The following is a 20,217-nucleotide window of genomic DNA, read 5'->3' as shown; positions in this document are numbered from 1 at the left end:
AACCAGGGTAGCTCACTTAAATTATATCTTGTGGGTCCCTGAATGCAAGAGTTTTGGTGTACCCTCAGAAAGTGCACCAGACCCGCAAGATATAATAAAAGTCTATGGAAAATGGCAGGTAACCCGAAGGAAATCCACAGGTGCACCGTAGCTCATCAGTGTGAAAGCAGCCTTATAGGGGGCTCAGGACAGTAAGGGCTAGTTTACATTTGCATCTTGAGGGGCAGTAAAAACCTATAGTTGAGATGTGTTTTTACCACACACCCCCAACCACTGGTGTAGCATCAGTGGTCTCAATGGTGACCTGCCCCATGCTCCAGGGGGGCCCGTGTGGCCTCCCTGTCACATTCCGTTTTACACTTGGACAGGAGGGGCAGCATATACAAGAATCGGTCCTCTCCATTTTGCTCCTCCAACTGCTAAAAGCCGGCTTCTCCTCCTATCTCTCCCAGCAGCTGCAGGAGGAAAATAAAAAAAAAATCATAATTCTGAACCATTTCATTTTATTGTGGCCTGCGACCGGTTACCAAATCACTTAAGTGACCCTTGTTCTTCAAAATGTTGAGCACCCCTGGCCTGCAGCATTTGATTATTATAAATGTGGATCAGTATAAACAGTGTGCATATGAAGAAATAAACATCCAGTGAAAACATACACAATCATAATGTGCAAACAATATACAAACGGTGATCAAACTAATACAGTAATGCAAAAAAGTCTTTATAACAAGCTCATTTAGGTGCAGAAAATCTAAATATGCTGTGACATCCACCACCGTATCCAATCTAGAGCCCATCTTCCAGTGTATGGTCTTACAAATCCCCCTGGTGAATTTCACACTCAAAAGAAATTGGAACTGCAAAACGCACAGCAACAACAGCCTGATTGCTCAGAGTAGCTTGCAATCCATGCCACAACCTCTGACAGATGGAACGGTCTGTCCTCCCATAACAGTTTTCAGACCGGGATAAGTTGCATCAATAAAGCTCAAACAGATCCATAGTGTAGTCATTTTATTTAAAACATGCCACAAGCACAACAAAGCATCCAAAGCTAATCAAAATCTCATATAGATCTCACATTAGGAGCCACTGCTTAGAATTCAAGGCAGCAACGTGACATCAGGGCTGAGACTCCTGGGCGGAGTCTAAACTCTGACATCACACTGCTGCAGTGCACTTGGATGAACTTGTTAGAGACTTTTTGGGCATCACTTTTTTAGTTTGGTCACGGTTTGTATTTATATTATATTGTTCGCACATTATGAGTGTATCTTTTCACTGATGGAGATTTATTTATGTGCACATGATCTATATCAGCCTTCACTACATGGTGAACTGCGGTCTGGATCCACACCTACTGAAGGCCCAGTCCAGACCAACAGCCCACCATTCTGCTCTGCTGGATCCTTACTAAACTGCAGTCAATGGTAGTTAGGATTTCCGTTTTTTTCATGTGTGTGCTCTGCCCCATGCAGCATGCTTCTCCTCCCAGCTCCCGTCCCCCACATGGCTCTAATCGAATCTACTGATCTATCGTGAGACTCTGATGGGGTAAATCTGATGTATGGGGGCACTCTGATGGGGTAATCTGATGTATGGAGGCACTCTGATGGGGTAATCTGATGTATGGGGGCGCTCTGATGGGGTAATCTGATGTATGGGAGGCACTCTGATGGGGTAATCTGATGTATGGGGGCACACTCATGGGGTAATCTGATGTATAGGGGCGCTCTGATGGGGTAATCTGATGTATGGGGGCGCTCTAAAGGGGTAATCTGATGTATGGGGGCGCTCTGAAGGGGTAATCTGATGTATGGGGGCGCTCTGATGGGGTAATCTGATGTATGGGGGCGCTCTGATGGGGTAATCTGATGTATGGGGGCGCTCTGATGGGGTAATCTGATGTATGGGGGCGCTCTGATGGGGTAATCTGATGTATGGGGGCGCTCTGATGGGGTAATCTGATGTATGGGGGCGCTCTGATGGGGTAATCTGATGTATGGGGGCACACTCATGGGGTAATCTGATGTATGGGGGCACACTCATGGGGTAATCTGATGTATGGGGGCACACTCATGGGGTAATCTGATGTATGGGGGCACACTCATGGGGTAATCTGATGTATGGGGGCACACTCATGGGGTAATCTGATGTATGGGGGCACTCAGATGGGGTAATCTGATGTATGGGGGCACACTCAGGGGGTAATCTGATGTATGGGGGCACTCTGATGGGGTAATCTGATGTATGGGGGCACACTCATGGGGGAAACTCATGTATAGTGACACCTAATATATGGGGGCACTCTGATGGGGACACCTGATATAAGGGGGTACTCTGATGGGAGAAACTGAACTAAGAGGTACTCTAATGGGGACACCTTATGTAAGGTGGTTCTTTTTTCTTTTACTTGAACAGAGAGAGTCGGACCTCGGCTGGAAGAAAAATGTTAGCAATTGGACCTCTTTGAATGTTAATTCATTACCCCTGATCTATATACTGATCTGCATTTATACAAATTTTTTTCTGCTGTAATCACTGCAAACATACAGTATGTGATAAAGGTTTTCTCTGGGTGTATATATTAACCCTTATCTTTGATGGCTGCCTGTCCTGTTTTATCACAGAGCTGACCTGATTAACCCATCCTATTTATGTGCGTTAGCCTTGCCCAATAACATACACAATTCTCAACTGAGTATGTGCCAACATGTCAAGGCAGTGTGTATGTTGGGGCAATGGTGAGGGAATGCAGTGGCAGCTTTTGTATTTTTTTTTACAGTAACATGTGCAATAAATAAAGCAAATAAAGCATAATAATTATTTCTGTGTTGCTCATGTGTGCCCTCTCATGCACAAACACAGTACTGCAATTGCATTGTTCAGCTAAAAAATAGGAGGTACAGAGCCTATGAGAGTGGCTCTGTACCACATGATTACTGTGACCAATCACAGCACTGCACAATGTAAACAATGGCTTCAGTCAGTTATTGTGTCTAGTGCACCATTACCAAGCTCCATGTTTTAACCCTCTCATACTGGTAAAGATGGACCCTCACCTTCATATATGGACACATATGAGAAACAGGTCAATGGGACATCTCCCCTCCTAGTGGGGGTAATGTAGTAATCCCTTCTGTGCAAAATCACCCAAGCCCTTGGGGGAAGCCCAAAAAGAATTATAAAATTATGGAGTTACGTGATGTGTGACGATATGCGTGGGGAGGAGCTTGGGTGACGTCAGAGCCAACAGTTCAGTAGGAGCCACAATATACAGCTTTACCACTACCTATATACTGTGGTTGTTGTACTGTTACCATGTGAGTGTATTTCAATAAATTTTTATGAGCTTTTAGCAGATGTGCTGCACTCTGGTCACTCTATATGGTTGTTAAGTTCCATTTTCAGAATCAGCATGATCGTTCAGAGGGCTTGTTGGAGGACACAGTGGCCATGTATAAGGGGAGGATTTTGCACAGAAGAGATTACTACATTACCCCCACTAGGAGGGGAGATGTCCCATTGACCTGTTTCTCATATGGGTCAATATATGAAGGTGAGGGTCCATCCTTACCATATGCTCACATACGTGGCAGTGTATTTCTCTTAAAGATTTACAGCACTAGGATTGCGGGCTCACTGTCCAGTAGATATATAGTCCTTTCCACCAAGATTTTCTGAAGAGTTGTTTCTTTTTATTCCTTTCGACTTTTCATTTGGACTTTCACGTTTAATGCACACAGGTGTTTTTTGTCTTAGTGTTTTTATTTGTGTTATTTGAGCAGCACAACACTATACACATTTATATCATGCACATCTGCATCAGATTCTGTGTGCACCAGTTTTAGTAAGTCTCCCCCAGAGTGGCTATGAAATACCACCAAAACAAAGCTTTATCTGTTTAAAATAAAAAAAACACATACAATTATTCGGGTACAGTGTTGCATGACAGTAATTGTCACTCAAACTATCACAGTGCTGAAAACTGAAAAATGGCCTGGACTAAAAGTGAGTGTAACATGCTGTTCCTCAAGTGGTTGAAATAATAATATGCGGTGATCTTGCAATAAAGCACTGAACATGGATATAAAAAAAAAAAGCTGAGGAAAATGCAGTAGCATTATGGAGTAAACAGTGCAGTGCCCAGCGAAAAATATAGGATTCAAGGTTGTCCATTCAGGGGTTGGACCTGCTTTAAAGTATTTTAGGTTGGTCTTAAATGCTATATGGCCTCTCAATACAGATGAAATAATGCCGTTGTAAGGGAAGTACTTACTGGGTCTCGAAGCTGCAAGTTCCGTGTACCACGGCACAAACACTGGTGAAGCTCTTCACAGTCATGTTCCAAGCTGGTGGTCTGCGGAAGAGGACCATGGTAGATGCTACTTAATGCTGTCAGCTCCTGAAGAATAGCACTAGCTTGGCGTTGGAGGGCTTCATACTTTGGAAAAAGCTCTTTTTGCTGTGATGGGTTCTCCAACATCATTGAGAGCCTAGTGAGAAAATATCAAAGAGAAGAAAAATACAGAAAAAGTCAAAGAGAAAGATGATGAGGACACAACACAAGATCAGAAACCAGGGGCAGAAAGAAAAAAGAAAGAAAAGAATCCAAACTTATTTGTAAAGCCAAAATTGTTGTCCTAGGTTTGTATTAGGGAATGGTAAGCCTGGTTTTATTTTTGCTATCTGTCACATTGGGAACATATCCCTTTATGTCCTGTTGACTCAACTGGAAGTGATATGAAATACCGAAAGTGAGCGTAATCTCAGATGTCAACAGAACAAGTTTCCTCATTGGAAGACTTCCCCTCCACTATTCTTGATCTGGTGACGACTAAACTTTGGGTTTACTGTTTTTCAGCCAAAATGGCAATGGTAACAAAGGACAAATAGGGAACTTGCACCCAAGTAACAGGGACAAAAACCACAATACAGAAGTCCTAACTCTTCCCCCTTCATCAAAGAAAACACCACTAAAATTCTTGGCTTTACCTAGACTTTACTGGAGCCAATAAAAACATTTTTGATGTAGAAACTATATGGGAAACTTGTTTTTCTTGTTCTGTTGTAGTATTAAGGTATTTTCTTATTTATGGATGAATAGGGAATGGTTAAAACCACAGCCAAGTCTTTATTATTTATTGGTCTATGGTCTTCAGGGAGGCTTCCTTTCACTCATTACCTTGAAGGCATAACAGAAATGAAAGGAGATTTCCTCAAAGTGTGGGAAAATCTCCACTTGTCACCAGAACATCAGTAGCATTTTGGATTTGCCATCAATGGTAGTACCAGGACAAATACTGAAAAAAAAGTCAGTCTTCCAAGCTGAAACAGCTTTAAAAAAAAAAAAAAAAAAAGTAACAAGATTGGTTTTATATATACTAAAAGCTGTACAGACTCCCCTCTTGTACTGAAATTACTTACTCTGATTTCACTGCACACTGGGAGCTTCTCACAATGTGCTTTATAAGCAAGTCTGATAGAGCCCGCCTCATTTCCTGCCTGGAGGACATCCAACTTCATCTTGCACAGCCTCTCTCAACCTTTTCAACATAGAGGAACCTTTGAAATACCTTTCCAGTCTCAGGGAACCCCTGCTAATATTACTATATCTACAACTCAAGGGGAAGAATGCTCCTTATACTTGTCATTGGGAAGAATTACCCCATAACAGATAACCAAAAAGATCAATAGTGTCAGTGGGAAACTATCAGAGAGGCAGAAATTGCTCATCACTCAAGGAACCCCTAGCAACCTCTGGAGGAACCCTGGCTGAGAAACCCTATCTAGCAGTTTCCTCCTCAGTCTAACTGTGCTTGGTCTATACCTTTCATTGATTGGTCCTACCAAGAGCCAGCCCATTGCTTGCATCACGGATGAGGGTTGTTATTGGGAGTACAGAGGCAGGGTGCTGTGATGTTTTCAAGAAGCTCTGTGCAGCACCCTATTGAATCCTCTCACCATCCTGATCTGCCTGCATGACAAAGTACAGACACCCACTGAAGACATCACTGGGTCTATATAAGGTATGCAAGTAAAAATTAAAACAAAAAGGTTTATTGAAAAATTTTATTAGCTTGATGATAAAAAAAAAAAACACAACAATCTACTATGTCAAGACAAAGCAGTAATACGGAAACACTTCCGAGCTTTCTAGAGTCAAACCTGACCACAAAGGAACAAAGAGGAACCAAAGTGGACTGAAATAGCCATTAGCAGAACAATTGGAAGCCAACATCACACATTTTAATGTGCAGTCTAAGGGCCATTCTCAGGAGTACAGGCCGGTCAGCGTGGAGCCAGAGGAAAATGCTTCTCAGCATAATAGGAAATTCAAACAAAAAATAATCAAAACAATGTAAGGTGAACAAGAATGTAAACCATTGAGACAAACAATTAAAAAGTACAAACACGGCTCCAAAAACTTCAATAAACTGTAAGTGCTAAAGTGACACATGAGAAAAAGCCAAACAAGACTTTAAAGTGGAACTTTAGCCAAAAAAAAAAAAAAGAAAAATCAAAAACAATAGTGACTCTCCCAGTACGCAATCTGTAGCTGCTTTTTAAAAACTGATGTATGAACGGCAAGTCCTCAAGAGCTCCTTCCTTCAACCTGGGGCTGTGTCCCATCTGGATGACATGGCTACAAGTCAAGACGTTGATGAGAAGAGCAGCAGCAAGATTGGTCAGGAGACTAGCATGCAGAGTAGACCAGTAGTCACATTCAGAACCAGCAGAGTGGAATATTGCAGGACCATGAAAAGGAAATTCACCCCACTGTGTGATTTTTTTTCCCTTTCGGTCTCCTCTTACTTTCCAGGGTTATCTTCCAAACACATACTAACACGCCCAGTGAATCCAGCATAAAGTCCTCCAAAAGGCCACTGCACACTGGGTCTAGCTCTGCCATCTTTTTGCTCACATCATCAGGGGGCAGCTTCCTCTCCTGGGTTTCTCCAGGCAAAGCCCCCTGATGACACCCAGGGGTGCATGCAGTGTTTGAGACCCTCCCCTACCTTCCCCTGAAGCCTCATGGGATGTGTGATGTGAGTTTCCCAGAAGGCTTTGGGCAGCTGGAGATGTCATTGTTTTCTAGATGGGAAAGGCAGAAGCTTGGATTGCTCATCCCAAGAAAAGATACTTAACCCCTCAATATTCCCAATTTTATTTTATTTTTTTCTGAAAGGAGGGGGAGGAAGGAGTAATATTCCTTAACCACTTGCCTACCGGGCAATTTTACCCCCTCCTACCCAGGCCAATTTTCAGCTTTTAGTGCTTTTGCACTTTGAATGACAATTGCGCAGTCATGCAACATTGTACCCAAACAAAATTTTTATCATTTTTTTGAGACAGATAGAGCTTTTTATTGGTGGTATTTAATCACCACTGGGTTTTTATTTTTTGCTAAACAAACTAAAAACTACTGAAAACTTTGAAAAAAAAAAAGTTTTTTTTATTAGTTTCTGTTATAAAATTTTGTAAAGAAGTAATTTTTCTCCTTGACTGATGTGCGCTAATGAGGCTGCACTGTTGGGCATTGATAGGCGGCACTGATGGACATTGATAGGCAGCACTCATATGGCACTGACTGGAACGGTTAGGCTGCACTGACGAACATTGATAGGCAGCACTGATGGGCGGCACTAACTGGCACTCATAGACAGCACTGATATTTGGTGCTGAAAGGCAACTTTGATGGACACTGATATGTGCTATTGATGCGCACGGATATGTGGCATTGATGTACACTGATGAGCACTGGTTCTGTATTCATTATTATATCACTAATTGTACATGTTTGAATTTAAACGATATAAGAATTTGAATCTTACCTGGTGCTAACCTCTTGTGGTGCCTGTATAGCAGAGCCCAGACCAGTAGAAGAAGAAGCAGCACAAGCAGCTATTTAACTGTGCTGTAATGCTCTTGAGCTAACAGGGAACATGCTAATAGGACAACAAAAAGATCAACTTATCAGTATGCTGCTTCTTTCACTGTCTAGTCACAGACTGGAGGAGGGACAAGACCTCTAAATGTTACTTAATGGTAGCAGAAAAAAAAAGTAGTTATTGTGTCCTATTAGACTATAGATATGTGCAGTTAATTTTGTTCTGAATCAAAATTTAGACAAATGTTTCATTATTCAGAGATTTGGCTGTATTCAAAATTTCCCAAATACAACAGTAACGAATTTAAACTAATCTGAAATAATGGAATGAAATTATGTCCGAAATTCGAATCGAGTTAGAAAACAAAATCAAAAACAAGAATAGAATAAAATAGAATAGAAAGTAAAAAGGGATAGAATAGGAAGGAACAGAATAGAAAAAAAATAGGCTAGAAAAGAAGAGTCGAACAGAATAGATGATAAAAGAACAGAACATAAAGAAACAGAATAGAAAATCAAAAAAGAAAGTATAGAAACACAATAGAATAGAAAAAAAGAAAATAAAATAGAACAGAAAATGAATAGAACAGAATGGATTTGAAAATAATAGAATAGAACAGAATAAAATAGAATAGAGAATAAAAGGGATAGAATAGAACAGAATATTATTATTATTACACAACATTTATATAGCACCAACAGTTTGCTCAGCCCTGTACATTACAATGGGAGACAATACATGAGACAGTACAGTAACAATACAATAAAATACACAAGGGGTTTGAGGGCCCTGCTCCTTGGAGCTTACAATCTAGGAGGGAGGGAGAATAGAAAAGAATCGGATGGAATACAAAAGAGTAAAACAGAAAAGAAGAGAAGATAAAAAGAACAGAATAAAATAAAACAGAACATAAAGAACGGCTGCTATATATACACATGTGATTTGCATTTCCAGGTAGGGGACATGTGTTGGGGATATCAATCACCGGGTCCCGGCTGGCGATTCCTGGCCAGTTCTTGGTAATCGCCGGAAAAGCTGACAGGGAAGAGACCTGTGTAAACAACACAGGTCTCTCCACTGTCAGAATGGAAATGCATGAGGGACTACGATGTCACTACTCACCCGGTGGACGGCGAGTATAGACTGTGTGCAGCGCACAGCAGTGGATTTTTATCAAGCACACATTGTCTTTTATTAAATGTAAGTGCATTACCTGGCACCTAATAAAGATTACTTAAAAAGGATAAGGCACTATATTCCTCTTTGTCTCTTTATAATAATATACCATGAAGGATAACCAAGGATAAGGGAGGAGGAGAAAGCAGTATTGGAAGGAGAGAGAGATCCCAACAGGGATACTGACATATAAGGAGGAGATTACTGAGAAGATCTGGAGGGATATCCATTCATTATCCAATTGACGATACCACATATGTTCCCATTGTGAACAAAAAGCGTAGCAAGCCTATTTACTAGGCTTACAGGGAGGTGAGCGCATAGAAAAATCTTAAGAAGAAGTCACAGAAATTCACCATTTCACTCTTTTGGAGCACATCACATTTTTTTGGGACTATCACTTTTATATTTATTCACAGAGTTTTTGTGTATTGCTTATATTTGACATAATAGCACTTTAAGAAGTTTTGTTTACAATTTTATTTATGGTATACAATACAGAAGATTAATCTGTTTGTTATTCTGACTATATGCACTGGATTAGAATTTTGATATTTAGCATAAATAATTCATTTTGAGATCACTGTTTGAATAATACTGTAATACACAGGAGATATTATTTTATCTATTTTAGAGAGTGGAAATTTTTGGATTTTTGTTTTAAATGATTCACATTAATTATGCATTAATTAATAATATTTAAATTAGAGTTGGTACACAGTTATTGTGTAATTAACACAGATGTGGGAGCGCGACATTTATTCGTTTTTTTCTTTTTTTGTTATGCACATTGAATGAGGATGTGATTAATGTCAGTGAACCTTGATACGTCTTTAAAATAAGTGGCTCACAAGTAATTACCGTATTTTTCGCACCATAAGACGCACTTTTTTCCCCCCAAAAAAGGGGGGAAAATGTCAGTGCGTCTTATGGAGCGAATATGGAGCGGCCGGTCCGGTATTTCCACTGCCGCCGCCGTGTCAGAATACCGGGCCGGCCGCTCAGCTCTACAGTGGGACCTTATAGAGATGACTGCTGACCTTTGGGGAGGGGGGGGGGAGCGTGTACCTGAATTTGACAGATACCCGCTCCCACTTCCGTGGAGTTGTTCTTTCATCTTACCTGTTCCTCTATCCAGCGGCGCGGTCTTCCCGGCTTCTGTAGTGTGGGCATGACAGTCGGGTGCCAAGTGCGCATGCGCAGGAAGCGGTGCTTTTTGTGAATGGTAAGGCGGCACCTGGGACACATGACAGATCCTAGAAGCCGCCGGACCAATCACAAAGCGCAAGTGCTTCTCGCTCATGCGCACTGGGCACCCGACTGTGATGCCGAGCGCCATTACAGAAGCCGGGAAGACAGCGCGCGGCTGGATAGAGGAACAGGTAAGATGAAAGAACAACTCCGCGGAAGTGGGAGCGGGTATCTGTCAAATTCAGGTACCCGCTCCCCCCCCTCCCCAAAGGTCAGCAGTCATCCCCTGTACTATCCACAGTCTCTGGTCATCCCTGTACTGTGTCCGCAGTCTCTGGTCATCCCTGTACTGTGTCCCCAGTCTCTGGTCATCCCTGTACTGTGTCCCCAGTCTCTGGTCATCCCTGTACTGTGTCCCCAGTCTCTGGTCATCCCTGTACTGTGTCCCCAGTCTCTGGTCATCCCTGTACTGTGTCCCCAGTCTCTGGTCATCCCTGTACTGTGTCCCCAGTCTCTGGTCATCCCTGTACTGTGTCCCCAGTCTCTGGTCATCCCTGTACTGTGTCCCCAGTCTCTGGTCATCCCTGTACTGTGTCCCCAGTCTCTGGTCATCCCCTGCACTGTGTCCGCAGTCTCTGGTCATCTCCTGTACTGTGTCCACAGTCTCTGGTCATCCCCTGAACTGTGTCCACAGTCTCTGGTCATCTCCTGTACTATGTCCGCAGTCTCTGGTCATCTCCTGTATTATGTTCGCAGTCTCTGGTCATCTCCTGTACTATGTCCGCAGTCTCTGGTCATCTCCTGTACTATGTCCGCAGTCTCTGGTCATCTCCTGTACTATGTCTGCAGTCCATTAGTTCAGAATTTTTTTTTCCTGTTTTCTGCCTCTAAAACCTAGGTGCGTCTTATGGTCAGGTGCGTCTTATGGAGCGAAAAATACGGTAAACACATTGCAGAATGGAAATGCTGCTTTGTATCTCTCTGCACAGCAGAGAGATACAAAGCAGCATGTCTCTAAAGTAAAACACAGCACACAGTGTAAAAAACACACACCATACCTTCCTGCCCAGTGCCATTAGTACAGTGTCAGCGCTTTTTATTAGCACTGCTCACTGTATTACCCCTGGTTCACATCTGTATTGGCACGCCGTTCACACTGGAAATCGCAACCGTACTAGGAACTGAAGTTCCCTTGTGGGCTGCATTTTCCAAAACAGTGCAGGAACTTCTTCTCTGCGTGTACCGGGGCACGGGAGTCCATTCAAATGAATGGGCTCTTGTGCCCGCGCAAAATGCAAAGCGCAGAGATGTGATCCTATCCTTAGTTTCACTGGGGATGTCAGTGGCAGTTAGTTCCCACCCAGTGTCAGAATGCCCACCGCAGTCCTGCTATAAGTCGCTGATCGCCGCCATTACTAGTATAAAAAAAAAAAACAAAACAAAGTATATATACACCACCATTTGTAGACGCTATAACTTTCACGTAAACCAATTAATATACAATTATTGTGATTTTTTTTTAGCAAAGACATGTAGCAGAATACTACATGCAGAAATTTGCCCTAAATTTATGAAGAAATTAGAGATTTTTTGTAAATATTTTTCTTGCATATGTTTTATAGCAAAAAGTCAAATATATAGTTTTTTTTTCAAAATTGTCGGCCTTTTTTTGTTTATTTTGCAAAAAATAAAAAACACAGAGGTGATCAAATACCACTGAAAGAAAGCTCTATTTGGGAGAATAAAATGACAAATTTCATTTATGTACAGTGTTTCATGACCACGCAATTGTCAGTTAAAGTAACACAGCGCCGTATCACAAGAGCGAAGGGGGGGGGGTAAATCCTCTGGAGGGCAAGTGGTTGAAAACAACAAACGTTTTTCAAAGTGTAAAATGCTTTTAAAGCAAGCCTAGAACCTGATATTTTGTATCATATTTTTATCATGGCTAAACTGATCTACAAAAAACAGTAAGAAAAACAGTGTACCATGTATGCATTTCAACTATGAATTTAGTGGTTTGTCTGATTTTTCAGCAGGGAAAAACTGATAATATGCATTAAAGAACGTTGGAAGCTTTTACATAGAAATGTTCTTTCCTTACAATCTCACCTGACTGCTGTGTGATCTTTGCTGTCAACTCGTATTGGTGGCAGCCATTGAGGTGTGCCCCGTAGTTCTCTTGGCCCAAGTGTTCTCCTCCCAAGTTCACCAGACAGGTTGCCCATCTTTATCTTAAACGCCTGAAGGTCCTTCTCAGTTTGGCGATGTTCCCTCTTCTCATCCTGTAGGCCAAATTCTACCAGCTGTAGACGAGACAACTGAGAGAGTATTGCCTCCATCACTAGAGGTTGGTGTTGGCCTATCCTTGCCAATCTCTGTCTCTCTGTTTGAAGCCAGCCATGGTGGGCAGGTAGGCATAGCCCCATTGAATCCTCACAGACTAGCGGAGCTAGTCTTTGTGTCTGTAAACTTTCCATCTCCGCCTCTAGTGTCTGAACTTCTCTCTCCAGCAAAGGCAAACGCAGAGGATCCCAAATCTGACAAAGGGGCAATTGAGTGAAAGGTGTATGAACAACATTAAAAAAAATGTGTAAATGTCAAAACTCCTAAACAGAATATGGGATTTTTGTAATTTATATAAAATTATGGGATGACTAGACAAGTAGCCAGCTGTGAACTGGAAAATGATGATCAGTTACATAAGAGTCTTATGTTCAATAGCCTTTTAAAAGAAAGTTACATTTTCTTATATCCCATTTAAAGGATATCACCATCCAAAGCAGATATTTCAGTTTTGGGAAGGATTGGGAGTTTAAATTACTTGCTCGCCATGCTAGATTAAGTTTTCACCCCCCTTCCTCAAGGTCAAAAAGTGTTGATCTCTCAAAGCTGGACTCACTGATTTTTTCAATATTATAAAGAACCAATTCTGTAAATACCATTACATCATATACCAACTTAGCACAACCAGGAAATTTTATGCACCCCATACTAATTAACATGAGAAGTAGGGGTGGAATGCAGGGCGCCCCTTATTAAAGGGGGGTTCCAGATTCTGATAAGTCACCCCCCTGCACCCCCACAACCACTGTCCAGGTTTGTGTGGAAGAGGACCTTGTCCTCATCAATATGGGGAAAAGGGTGGGTTTTTTTTTGGGGGGGGGGGGGGGGAGCCTCTCTCCCACAAAGCATCCCCACATGTTGAGGGCATGTGGCATAGTATGGCTCAGAAGGGGGAAGGGGCACTCGCTTGTCCCACTCTTTTCCTGGCCTGCAGGGCTGCATGCTCAGAAAAAGGGGACCCCCAAGCCAAAATTTAAAAAAATGGCATGAGGTCCCCCCAAAATCAATACCAGACTTAAGGGTCTGGTATAGATTTTGGGGGGACCCCGTGTCATTTAAAAAAAAAAGTTTTGGCTTGAGGTTCCCCTCAAAATCCATACCAGACCCAGACTGCCTGTTAGGGATTGTTATTTTTTAATCTTTTTTTAACCGGCACTTGTTTTGTTTGCATTCTGCTGTCTGTGGGGAATCCCTGCTAACATGCTTTGGCTTTACGTTTTATATAATGCAGCTTGGAACCTAAAATGTATTGCGAAGACAAAATGGAATGTGCAAAATGTGATTAATAGTTTAGATTTTCCTTAAAAATATTCTTATCCCTTACCTGCTCTCCTGCATTCCTATCCAGCCAGTTTAATGCCTCCTTATTACCACTGAGGGTAGCAAGTGCAATGCTTAGCTGTATTTTCTGGGAGGACCATGCCATTTGAACTCTCTTGCTTTCTTTTTCCATCTCTATCTGAGCATTCCTTTCTTTCTCCAGATCTTCCTCCTTCATAGGCAACACTGCCTTGGCATTTTCCTCCACCTGTTCCCAGCATGTTTCTTCAAGTCTTATGTAGCCATCTAAGTCAAGAGAAGAAAGCAAGATATTCGGGGAAGATGGGGCAGTGTGATAGTAGACTCCAAGCTCTTTTACCATTTCTTGTAGCCTAACCAAGGCCGCATTGCACCGTGAGTTCAGGGTTGAAAGTTCTTCCTTGATGTTACTCAGATTCTTCTCTTCTTGCCTCTCCACTTTCTCCAAGCACAAGCGATTGTGGAGAAATGTTAACCCCAAAGACTCCAACTTGTTGCGGAATTGCAGTCTGTGAGCTTTGAGAGCTCGCAAGTTCTGTAACTCTGCTTCTAGTTCTTCCAGGCTCTTTGTATCTTCCATTTCCCAGTCTCCTTCAGCTTCATTTGCCCCTTTGCAGAGGTTCTGGAGCTCATCTGCTTCTAGAAGTGGTTGTCCGGAGTCTAGAAGGGCATCGTAAGCCTCCAATTGCTCACTGGTTAAAACATTGTTCTGATCCACAGCACTACAAAGCCAGCTTAGGAAGACCTTTACCTCTTCACTGCCTTCACAGAGCCAATCAAAATCCTCCCCCTTAAGATCCTGTGCTCCAGGGTATCCGATAGTACGGAGCATCTCAACAAAATCTGAGCCTACGACACGGGGAGAGTCCAGAAGAAAACAAGAAGATCGTTGCCGAGAGAGCCTAGTTGGGGGCACACTCTAGAAAAAGGAATAAACATGGTAGCTTTATATGAGGAAAATACAGTGGGCTGCCAATGCTGACCTCCTTATAAAAATTCTAGTTGCTTAACTATCATGCAGATATGTTGGCTTTAGCACCCTGAGCCATTGGGTCAAGGATACAACATATTGAAGTCAGTGGCAAATATCCTCCTGGCAAGATCAGGCTCCAAACTCTGGTGCTGGCATGATTTGTCTTCACAGAAGCAATCCATTGTACCAGCAACAGGAATGTCACACACCAAGATGAAAAATAATCCCTTTATTAAAATAGCCAGGTCTGTGCTGTGCCTAGCCCAGAACATGTCAGAATAGGACTTGTTCCTGCTGGCCATTTTAATAAAGGAAGATATTTTGCATCTTGGTTTGTGACATTCCTGTTGCTGGTACAATTTATTGAAGTGGGACAGCCAGGCAGCTAGTCATTTGTAGGGGCGTTAGGTAATGGCTACTCCCATGTTTCTCATTTCACATTCTCATGTTTCCTAAATAAGAGGGAACGAGGGTAATGGTGTGGAACATATAGCAGACCATGTCAAATCACATTTCATCAGCTTCCAATGACAGTGAATGAAAAATTCTGGAGCTGTAGGTAACTGCTGTTTGTACATGACATGAACCCAGTGTTCTAAATGAACAGCTTGGTAAATTTGTAATTAACAGTTTAAAAACATAATATGAGGCAATAAATTAATAATTATATAGAGTACTTACTAAATGTTTGGCCATTGTATACCACCAGAGACGGCTGATTAAGAGTTCCTGGAAAGAGTAAAAACTGATATCTTACTATTTTATCACCACCAGTTTGGGTCAGTATATTTGCCATGACAAACAGACTCCTTTGTTAACATGTAAAAGTTATATGTATGTACGTCCAACCAAAACTTTTTTTTTTGTTGTTTTGGATAGAGTGTGTAAGGGATAGAACCCCTATCAGGTTATATTGCCGGCTGTGGCCGATTCTCACTCCTTCGCTGTTCTGCTTACATTGCATTTACTGGATAAAAACACAAAAAACACTGAGTGAAATAAACTAATATACCCAAAATGTACCATCCCCTTAACCCTGTAGCACTCACCCCCTAAAGGGCCCGCTAAGTAGTCCCAAGGTTCCTTTCCAAACCAGTGTATTAGCAGCCAAGCACACAATCTCTGGCTCAGTGAACAATCTAGGGTATCTATTTTTGGATGCTTTATTAAAGTGTTACTAAACCCAGGACCCTGCATTCACTACATCTGGTCTCCCACAGAACATGGAAATGCAATTATTTTAGTAAATATAAACTCCTTTTCTCATCAGAAATGTATAGCAGTCTTGTGACTTCTATCAGTGTCCGGCCGAGCACTGGTTAAAGCTTGTAGGAGAAGTTTTCTTTCTCCTCTGCCTCTCCTGTGAAGCTGCATAACCCCTGAGCCTCTGTCTGGACAGTGCTGATGGACTCCTTGCTGATCACATGCACCCTCCCCCCACAAAAGAAAGAATACTTTCTAGCCATACACACCGAGGAGTTACAGGGGAGAGGAGGGGGAGAGGAGGGGGAGAGGAGTGATGCTATAGAGCGGGGGAGAGGAGAAGGAGAGGAGTGACGCTATAGAGCGGGGGGAGAGGAGTGACGCTATAGAGCGGGGGGAGAGGAGTGACGCTATAGATCGGGGGGAGAGGAGTGACGCTATAGAGCGGGGGGAGAGGAGTGACGCTATAGAGCGGGGGGAGAGGAGTGACGCTATAGAGCGGGGGGAGAGGAGTGACGCTATAGAGAGGGGAGAGGAGAAGGAGAGGAGTTGACACTATAGAGAGGAGAGGAGTTGACACTACAGAGAGGAGAGGAGTGACGCTACAGAGGGGAGGAGAGGGGCGACGCTACAGAGAGGAGGAGAGGGGCGACGCTACAGAGAGGAGGAGAGGGGCGACGCTACAGAGAGGAGGAGAGGGGCGACGCTACAGAGAGGAGGAGAGGGGCGACGCTATGGAGAGGGGAGTGGAGGAGAGGAGCGACGCTATAGAGAGAGGGAGAGGAGTCACACTATAGAGAGAGGGAGAGGAGTCACACTATAGAGAGAGGGAGAGGAGTCACACTATAGAGAGAGGGAGAGGAGTCACACTATAGAGAGAGGGAGAGGAGTCACACTATAGAGAGAGGGAGAGGAGTCACACTATAGAGAGAGGGAGAGGAGTCACACTATAGAGAGAGGGAGAGGAGTCACACTATAGAGAGAGGGAGAGGAGTCACACTATAGAGAGAGGGAGAGGAGTCACACTATAGAGAGAGGGAGAGGAGTCACACTATAGAGAGAGGGAGAGGAGTCACACTATAGAGAGAGGGAGAGGAGTCACACTATAGAGAGAGGGAGAGGAGTCACACTATAGAGAGAGGGAGAGGAGTCACACTATAGAGAGAGGGAGAGGAGTCACACTATAGAGAGAGGGAGAGGAGTCACACTATAGAGAGAGGGAGAGGAGTCACACTATAGAGAGAGGGAGAGGAGTCACACTATAGAGAGAGGGAGAGGAGTCACACTATAGAGAGAGGGAGAGGAGTCACACTATAGAGAGAGGGAGAGGAGTCACACTATAGAGAGAGGGAGAGGAGTCACACTATAGAGAGAGGGAGAGGAGTCACACTATAGAGAGAGGGAGAGGAGTCACACTATAGAGAGGGGGAGGAGTCACACTATAGAGAGGGGGAGGAGTGACACCATGGAGAGGGGAGCGGAGGAGGAGAGGAGTGACGCTACAGAGAGGGGGAGAGGAGTGACGCTACAGAGAGGGGGAGAGGAGTGACGCTACAGAGAGGGGGAGAGGAGTGACGCTACAGAGAGGGGGAGAGGAGTGACGCTACAGAGAGGGGGAGAGGAGTGACGCTACAGAGAGGGGGAGAGGAGTGACGCTACAGAGAGGGGGAGAGGAGTGACGCTACAGAGAGGGGGAGAGGAGTGACGCTACAGAGCGGGGGAGAGGGGTGACGCTACAGAGCGGGGGAGAGGAGTGACGCTACAGAGCGGGGAGAGGAGTGACGCTACAGAGCGGGGGAGAGGAGTGACGCTACAGAGCGGGGGAGAGGAGTGACGCTACAGAGCGGGGGAGAGGAGTGACGCTACAGAGCGGGGGAGAGGAGTGACGCTACAGAGCGGGGGAGAGGAGTGACGCTACAGAGCGGGGGAGAGGAGTGACGCTACAGAGCGGGGGAGAGGAGTGACGCTACAGAGCGGGGGAGAGGAGTGACGCTACAGAGCGGGGACAGGAGAAGGAGAGGAGTGACACTATAGAGCGGGGGAGAGGAGAAGGAGAGGAGTGACACTATAGAGCGGGGGAGAGGAGAAGGAGAGGAGTGACACTATAGAGCGGGGAGAGGAGTGACACTATAGAGCGGGGAGAGAGTGACACTATAGAGCGGGGAGAGGAGTGACACTATAGAGCGGGGAGAGGAGAAGGAGAGGAGTGACACTATAGAGAGGGGGAGAGGAGGGACACTATAGAGGGGAGGAGAGGAGTGACACTATAGAAAGGGGAGAGGAGAAGGAGAGGAGTTGACACTACAGAGAGGAGAGGAGTTGACGCTACAGAGGGGAGGAGAGGAGTGACGCTACAGAGGGGAGGAGAGGAGTGACGCTACAGAGGGGAGGAGAGGAGTGACGCTACAGAGGGGAGGAGAGGAGTGACGCTACAGAGGGGAGGAGAGGAGTGACGCTACAGAGGGGAGGAGAGGAGTGACGCTACAGAGGGGAGGAGAGGAGTGACGCTACAGAGGGGAGGAGAGGAGTGACGCTACAGAGGGGAGGAGAGGAGTGACGCTACAGAGGGGAGGAGAGGAGTGACGCTACAGAGGGGAGGAGAGGAGTGACGCTACAGAGGGGAGGAGAGGAGTGACGCTACAGAGGGGAGGAGAGGAGTGACGCTACAGAGGGGAGGAGAGGAGTGACGCTACAGAGGGGAGGAGAGGAGTGACGCTACAGAGGGGAGGAGAGGAGTGACGCTACAGAGGGGAGGAGAGGAGTGACGCTACAGAGAGGAGGAGAGGAGTGACGCTACAGAGAGGAGGAGAGGAGTGACGCTACAGAGAGGAGGAGAGGAGTGACGCTACAGAGAGGAGGAGAGGAGTGACACTATAGAGAGGAGGAGAGGAGTGACACTATAGAGAGGAGGAGAGGAGTGACACTATAGAGAGGAGGAGAGGAGTGACACTATAGAGAGGGGAGAGGAGTGACACCATGGGGAGGAGGAGAGGAGTGACACTATAGAGAGGGAGAGAGGCGTCACACTATAGAGGGGGGGGAGAGGAGTGACACTGCGGAGAGGGGGGAGAGGAGTGACACTGCGGAGAGGGGGGAGAGGAGTGACACTGCGGAGAGGGGGGAGAGGAGTGACACTGCGGAGAGGGGGGAGAGGAGTGACACTGCGGAGAGGGGGGAGAGGAGTGACACTGCGGAGAGGGGGGAGAGGAGTGACACTGCGGAGAGGGGGGAGAGGAGTGACACTGCGGAGAGGGGGGAGAGGAGTGACACTGCGGAGAGGGGGGAAGAGGAGTGACACTGCGGAGAGGGGGGAAGAGGAGTGACACTGCGGAGAGGGGGGAAGAGGAGTGACACTGCGGAGTGGGGGGAAGAGGAGTGACACTGCGGAGAGGGGGAAGAGGAGTGACACTGCGGAGAGGGGGGAGAGGAGTGACACTGCGGAGAGGGGGGAGAGGAGTGACACTGCGGAGAGGGGGGAGAGGAGTGACACTGCGGAGAGGGGGGAGAGGAGTGACACTGCGGAGAGGGGGGAGAGGAGTGACACTGCGGAGAGGGGGGAGAGGAGTGACACTGCGGAGAGGGGGGAGAGGAGTGACACTGCGGAGAGGGGGGAGAGGAGTGACACTGCGGAGAGGGGGAGAGGAGTGACACTACGGAGAGGGGGAGAGGAGTGACACTACGGAGAGGGGGAGAGGAGTGACACTACGGAGAGGGGGAGAGGAGTGACACTACGGAGAGGGGGAGAGGAGTGACACTACGGAGAGGGGGAGAGGAGTGACACTACGGAGAGGGGGAGAGGAGTGACACTACGGAGAGGGGGAGAGGAGTGACACTACGGAGAGGGGGAGAGGAGTGACACTACGGAGAGGGGGAGAGGAGTGACACTACGGAGAGGGGGAGAGGAGTGACACTACGGAGAGGGGAGAGGAGTGACACTACGGAGAGGGGAGAGGAGTGACACTACGGAGAGGGGAGAGGAGTGACACTACGGAGAGGGGGAGAGGAGTGACACTACGGAGAGGGGAGAGGAGTGACACTACGGAGAGGGGAGTGGAGTGACACTATGGAGAGGGGAGTGGAGGAGGAGAGGAGTGACACTATAGAGAGGGGGAGAGGAGTAACGGGAGAGGAGAGAGG

General features: G+C 45.4%; 1 protein-coding gene across 1 annotated transcript in view; it reads right to left on the bottom strand.

Annotated features, from left to right (window-relative positions):
* Positions 1-15,573, bottom strand: part of LOC149449025 (HAUS augmin-like complex subunit 3) — a 28,696-nt gene extending 13,123 nt beyond the window's left edge. Inside the window, exons 1-4 of the mRNA XM_089693907.1 lie at positions 15,559-15,573; positions 13,930-14,823; positions 12,372-12,799; positions 4,280-4,496 (exon numbers count right to left, since the gene is read on the bottom strand). Of these exons, the coding sequence (XP_089550033.1) occupies positions 4,280-4,496; positions 12,372-12,799; positions 13,930-14,823; positions 15,559-15,573 (1,554 nt within the window). The remainder of the gene's footprint in view (positions 1-4,279; positions 4,497-12,371; positions 12,800-13,929; positions 14,824-15,558) is intronic.
* Between the last annotated feature and the right edge of the window lie 4,644 nt (positions 15,574-20,217).

This window comes from Staurois parvus, unplaced genomic scaffold (genome assembly GCF_062004578.1).
Source record: "Staurois parvus isolate SC_StPar_1 unplaced genomic scaffold, SC_StPar_1.0 ptg000640l, whole genome shotgun sequence".
Taxonomy (NCBI): domain Eukaryota; kingdom Metazoa; phylum Chordata; class Amphibia; order Anura; family Ranidae; genus Staurois; species Staurois parvus.
The sequence above is the reverse complement of the archived record's forward strand: the minus strand, read 5'-3'. Positions and strand labels throughout refer to the sequence as shown.